General features: G+C 37.1%; 1 protein-coding gene across 1 annotated transcript; it reads left to right on the forward strand.

Annotated features, from left to right (window-relative positions):
- Positions 1-2942: 2942 nt before the first annotated feature.
- On the forward strand, positions 2943-3290 carry LOC143587331 (putative mitochondrial protein AtMg00820). Its single transcript, XM_077068650.1, has one exon. The coding sequence runs from the start codon at positions 2943-2945 to the stop codon at positions 3288-3290; it is 348 nt and encodes a 115-aa protein (XP_076924765.1).
- Positions 3291-6980: the final 3690 nt, after the last annotated feature.

The following is a 6980-nucleotide window of genomic DNA, read 5'->3' on the forward strand; positions in this document are numbered from 1 at the left end:
CCTTGTTGCAGAGAATCAGATGCAGTCGTCCCTGCTGGTAGAACATGGTAAAATCATAGATGCTCTGAAGGAGTTCTTGGCATCTCAGGGGGAGACGAGCTGTAAAGGCGATGAGTTGAGGACGAAGAAGCGCAATGATAGAGACGATGATCCCAATGCATTGAAAGGTGCAGGTGGTGAGTTGCCAAGAACTGTACAAGCTCTTGGAACTTCCACAACTCAGGGGGAGTCGACAACTGCAGCTGGTGGTGATGATGTGGTGGTAGTGGAGGTTGAGGAGATGGATGATGACTATATAGGTGATGATGATGTATTACCGGTGGATGAGATAGAGAAGATTGGTGCAGAGATAGTGATTGATAATGATATTGAAGAGGGAGAGATAGTAGAGGAGAATGTGGAGCATGAGATATCGCAAGTCGAGAACGTAGATAGGAGTCAAGAGATTGGGAATGATGAGACTGAATGGGAAGAGCAGCCTAGATGGAAAGAAGGCTATGCTCAGTGGTTCGTCAAAACGAAGAAACCAGCGGTCCCTACAATGTTTAAGAAGAGTTACAACATTAGAGGCTATGCTGAAGTGAGAAAGGGGATTATTTGCTGGATATACGATGAGCAGTTGAGGCTCTTCGTGATTAAGAGATATGATGGTGTTCAGTACTTCAAAAGACTTTTAAGATCGTTGAATACACTGGCAGAATGTGAGGTGAAAGACTTAGCCAGATTGGGATTGATAAACCGAAGTGATGATAATATGGCTAGAGTTATTGGGAAGATTGTTTGGAAAGAAAGTATAAAAGAGAAGAAGTTTGAGCTGTTGAAACCACAAAAGGGAAAACTTATCAAAGACAAAGATCGTGGATTGAGAGCAGATGGTAAACCTTGGATGATTATGAAGTATAAGCCGATCCGGTGCCTTAAAGAAGTGCCGATGAAACAGATGCCCAAGGATGTGCTCAAAGATTTAAAGTGGTGGTATGTAGATTGTGAGACAGCTGAAGCAGTGATGGAAGACGAAGATGAACAAGAGCTGCTAAGAGTTTATGATCCGATGCATCTAGTGAACTTGTCCAAGCAGATCTGCAGGTGCTGAATGAGAAGAAAATCTTTTATATTCCTGCTTGGAAAGACGAAGCGAAGAAATATCAAAGAACTGTATCAGTTTGTGTACGCGAAGGAGTTCATGCTTGAAGATGAAGATGCAAGGTCGTTGAAGATTACAAGACACGTGTTTGAAGATAAAGAGATGAAGCTACTGCCAAGGGGGAGTCTGTTGGTACATGATGTCAGTAGTTCAGTGTCTAGTGTCTGTAATCGAGTCGTTTGGATTTGAGTTTGGATGTAAGCGAAGTTGCTAACAAGTTCACTGATATGGGCGAACTTGTTAGACAAGCGAAGTTAGGGACAACTTCGCCTGAACATGCCAGGCGAAGTTGTCGTAATATATATGTCCTAGGTTACGACTTAGAGAGATAGATTATTATTCAACGAGTTCATTATTCAGAGAACGAGTTAGAGAGAGTCTGTATTTGGTGATCTTTGTATCACGTGTTTACGGTTGCAATATAACGTGTTTGTGTTTATTGTAACGTGTTTAATCGTTTTGTCTTCTACGCTTCGTAACGTCTTACGTAGGGATTCCGCACCTACGTAGAACGCGATATCTCGTGTAGATCCGGCTGGAAACCTACAATTAATTACATTGATACTCCTTTGGAACGTCTTCATATGGATTTATTTGGTCTAGTGAATCGTTTGGGTATTGATGGAGATTGGTATTGTTTAATTGTTACCGACGACTATTTAAGGTATTCATGGGTCTTATTTATGAGTTCCAAAGATCAGACACCGGTTCTTGTACAGAATTGATCACTAAGATCGAACCACTTTAAAAACATAAAGTGAGACGAATTCTAAGTGATAATGGCACAGAGTTCAAGAACAATATTTTGTACTTTTTCTGTATTCAGAAGGGAATTCTTAGAGAATACAGTGCTCTGTATGTGCCATAACAGAATGGTGTTGCTGAGAGAAAGAATCGAACACTGATTGAAGCTACAAGACCATGTTAGCGGATTCAAAGCTTCATATTCAATTCTGGAACGAAGCTTTGAACACCGCTTCTATACGCTTAAAAGTGTTCTAACGGTAAAAAAGCTCAAGAAGACGAGTTATGAGCTACTCAATAACCATAAGCCTAACTTAAAATTCCTCGAACCTTTTGGGTGTCCTTATACTTTACTTAAACGAGAGACGGGTAAATTCGATGAAAAGGAAATTGAAGGTTATTTTCTTGGGTATGCGTCGCCTAAGAAATTTGTCTTTAACATTTAATCGTGATGTGTAGAAGAATGGTATCATGTGGATTGTCAATGATACACTACACCACCTGCTAGAAAGGGACCTGATTGGATGTTCGATTACGTGGAGTTATTTAAGTCGTTTACCCCATCGGTTGAGTTACCAAATAAATACTTGGCTTGTGCCTATTTTAAAGAACATATGTTTTCTCAACCAAGGTCTTTTATTTATGATGATATTGTGGTAAAAGATCAACCTGAGACAACTGATGATGTTTATGTTTCTTCTGATGATGTTCATTTTGAATAGTCTTCATCTGCTCCATTTGTGAATACTTCAGAAGTTACTAAGTTACTTGTTGTAGAATTTAAACAGTGAATGAGTTAGCAGCTGAATAGAACATCTCTAACCCAGAAGACAATGTTGTTGTGTATGTGAATCTGAATTTTTGGATTAACACGTATCATCCTCAGGACAACATCATTGGTCATCTTATTGTTGGTGTTCGTATGTGACATCAGGTCGCTAATGTATGTGACGATAAGGTATTGTGTGCATATGCTGGCATGTATGCTTCAGGAATCATGAGTAATTCCCGATACTCTTGCTTTTCATCTTAAGTACAGCCGGAAAGTGTTCCTATGGCACTTCAAGATTCTTCATCGGTTGAGGCAATTCAAGAAGAGTTGCAACAGTTTGTGCGACTGCGTATATGGGATTTCATTGATAAACCTGATTGGGTTAAGAAGCCTATCATAAAAAGGGTGTTTAAATGTAAAAAGGATGATCGTGGGGTTATCATTAGAAATAAGGCATGGCTGGTTATGCAAGGATTCAATCAGCAAGAAGGCGTGTATTACACAGAAGTTTACGCTCCTGTTGCAATATTGGAGGCTATATGTATCTTTCTAGCCTACAATACCTTTAAGAATTTCAAAGTTTATCAAATTGACGTTAAGAGTGCGTTTGTTAACAGGGAACTTCATTAAAAGGTGTATGTGAAGAAGCCTCATGGTTTTGAAGATCCTTACTATCTAGACCGTGTTTATAATTTAAACATGGCTCTATATGGTCTTCACAAAACCCTGAGATCTTGCAATAGCACACTTGCTGACCATCTAACTGATAGTGGCTTCAAACAAGGGATTGTGGATTGTACTCTCTTTTACAAGACTGTCGAAGAAGATTTGCTCCCTGTCCAGATTTATGTCGATAACATCATATTTGGCTCCACAAATGACAAGTTATGTAAGGAATTCGAAAAGTCGATGCAGACCAAGTTCGAGATGAGCTCGATGGAAGAAATGAGTTTCTTTTTAGGGTTGCAGGTTCAACAGTCTGAAGTCGGAATCTTTATCCATCAAATGAAGTATGTGAACGATGTCTTGAGTCGATTCAAGATAACTGCCAAAAACTTCCCTTCTACTCCTATTGCCGTGTGTCATAATTTGTCACCGGACGAGTTGGAGGATACCGTTGATCCGACCCTTTACAGAGCGATGAATAGTTCGTTAACGTATTTTACAACATCATGTACTGATACAATGTTTGTTGTTTTTTTGTGTGCCAGATATCAAGCAAGTCCCCGAGTGACTCATCTGGCGGCTGTGAAACGTATCTTTCACTATCTGAGGGGTAATCCTGACATCGGGTTATTGTATCCCAAGGATGATAGTTTCGATCTTACTATTTTCTCATATTCCAACTATGGAGGATGCAAGATCAACTTCAAGTCAACGATGTCGGGTTGTCAGTTCTTAGAAACCGGCTTGTCTACTGTCAGTGTAAAAAGTTGAAAAATGTCTCCACTTCAACTGTTGAAGCCAAATACGTGATAGCCTCGAGTTGTTGTTCACAGGCTTTTATGGATCCAGCAATATTTGCGGGATTACAGTTTGAAGTTTCTTACTACTTCTATTTTTATTGATAACTCGGTTTCCATATGTATAATGAAGAACCCCTTTCATCACACTAAAATAAAAATATTGAAATTCGGTATCATTTTATCCGTGACTGCTATGAAAAGAAATTAATTGATATTGAAAAAAGTTCACATGGATCATCAAAAGGCAGACCTTTTAACCAAAGCTTTAAATAAAACAAGATTCAAATTTTTGCTTGGTTTAAAATCACTGGCTAATATCCAAAGCTCGGATAATCATTTTTTTGATTTGTATAGTTTTGCTTGTTATCTTTCAATCTTTAATATTTTGGGTTTTAAGGGGAGAAAAATGGAAAAAATACAAAAAATATTGTGTTTTCTGTTTGTATAGATAAAATCCAAAAACATTCAGATGTTTTGAAAATCCAAAAAGATTAAAAATGTGCCCCTCAAAATGAGCTTTGAAGCAAAAAAAGGGAAATTATAGTACATTGATAATTTATATTCTAAATATAAGTATAAAAATAGGCGTAAAAGACTGTGTGCTTAGTTGTATCGGTGCATTGGTAGGTCTTAAACAAACGAGTAAGTTAGAGTATGTGATATATACATAACGTTTCCAAATTGAAATATGTGTTAGTCTCTTACAAAGTCTTGGTGATGAAGGTTGATGTGCTGTAAAACACACTTACTTTCGATAGAGTTTTATCATTATTTAAGTACTTAATTAGTTTAATTATTAAGTTTTTTGGCTTGTTTATGCTTATTTTTACAAAGATTGAATGTTTACTTGTAGGTTATGAAAGTTGGTGGAAAAAGAGTGATATTTGAAGACTTTAGGGGCTTAATTGGTCAAGTTTTAAATCTACAAGTCAAGGCTCGACCCAAGCCCACAAGTTCAAGCCTTACATGCCATATTATATTAATTAAAAAAATAACAAAACCCTAACTCTAGCCATAATTGTGATCGGCCAGCAAGGAGCAAGGAAGAAAAAAAGGGTGGCGGCTAGGGTTTTGCATAGGTGACGGCTGGTAAAGGAAGAAAAGGACCGAGGGCAGTTTGTTACAGCTGCTAGGCATCATCTAAACTCATAATCTTAGCCATAAACCTTAAGTAATTCATTCATAAACTTTGTCTCTTGTTCAAGAACCCTAACTAGTTAAGTTTAAGTTTTTTGTTGGATTGTTTTGCAAGTAATTTGAAGTTTGACTTGTGTGTGATAGTTCTTGATCATTAAATGAGTTTACTTATGTTTATAATGATGTTTATGATGTTTAATTTGAATATTATCTGCTGTCCAAAAATCATGTTAGGCTAAATTAGTTAGTTCTACCTAGGTTAGATGAATATTGGTATGTTTTAGTAAGTAGTTTGGATTGTTGATGATCATGGCTTGATTTGTTAATGTAAAGTTTGTTTTAACATTGAATTAGGTTGTGTTTAGTGGCTGTGAATTTGTTAATTACACTCATATACCTTTTGCTTTGATTAATTGAATGAGTTTTGATTGATTGTTGCTTTTTAGGACTCTTTACTTAGTGTTTAGGGTTTGTTTGCGGGGTGATCAACCGTAGGGTTTAAGTGAGTGTATTAATTGAATATAATCAGCAGGTAGACACCTTCTTAGAGACTGAGAGGTGATAGGAAGTAGGGTCGTCTCATAGGTTTTACTTGTTACGATTAGGATTGCGCGAGAGCGGGTTCAGTTCTTGTCGGGTTTGGGTTTGTGATGGATTAGTTGACCTAGTTTAAGTTGAAATAGATTGTTCCTCTATCCTTGGTTGTGTAGTATTCTTCTCCATTAGGGTAGTGCGTCGGTGAGACCGAGAGGAGAGTCTGCATTAGAGCACGTTAACAATTCGTCACCCGGTTTGTTCTTAAAATCAACTAAGTGTAGGTTAGGGTTTGTTAGTGAGACTGAGAGGTAATCTAGCTTCCTGAGTGAACCATAGTTGTGTCATTCCTTAGGAGCCGGTGTCGTGAGATTCTACAATCCAATAGCTTACTATACCTTCAATAGGATTCTTACCTAGGTAGACGTTTTTCCTATTGATAAATCATATTTTCACAGTTTCGTCTAGTTTTCTTAATTTAAGTCTTTTAAGTTAATTTAAGTTAGTTTAAGTATTTAATAATATAAAAATCAATTTAAAAATATATTATTCTTAGGTGCGTCTTATTTAGGGTTAAGTATTAGATACGTTTTCACGTGTCCTTGTGTTCGACACTCGGACTTCCTTAGTGCTATACTGTTAGTTATCGGTACACTTGCCGGTTTTGTGTGGCTTCTTTAGGAATTTCGTTTAATAAATTTGAAGCTTAGTTGTGAGAGCATCGTTATACAGACATCAAAGGTAGAAATGTTATAGCCTGTCATACTCAAGCCTTAAATTTGTTTGATCACCAAAAATAAAAATTTTAAAATAAGCGTCTAGTTAAATCCTGTATTGATAGGATGTTTCAATTTTCTGGACAACATGAGTCTTTATGACGTTTATCATATGGGTATTCACAAATGTGAATATTAAATTTCTTTAAGAGCGAACCCATTTTAAGTTAATAAACTTGATCATTATTGTACTTTGCACAAATTCATTACATACTTGATCAAACACGCTATTAGTCATACACTGTTCCTCCATTGCGCGCGTCTTGATACCAACAAGAAATAGACCCCAGGGGATACTGTAAGGCCCCGATCCCGGTGCCCTATTTTAGCGTTGGTTTTACTCATAAACACAGTTCTCAATATCGGAGTTAATTAAAACTTTTGTGAAATAATAATAATAGTCAACC

This window comes from Bidens hawaiensis, unplaced genomic scaffold, assembly GCF_021521415.1.
Source record: "Bidens hawaiensis isolate Kalapana, Puna unplaced genomic scaffold, B.hawaiensis_p1.1 tig00035460_1, whole genome shotgun sequence".
Taxonomy (NCBI): Eukaryota; Viridiplantae; Streptophyta; class Magnoliopsida; order Asterales; family Asteraceae; genus Bidens; species Bidens hawaiensis.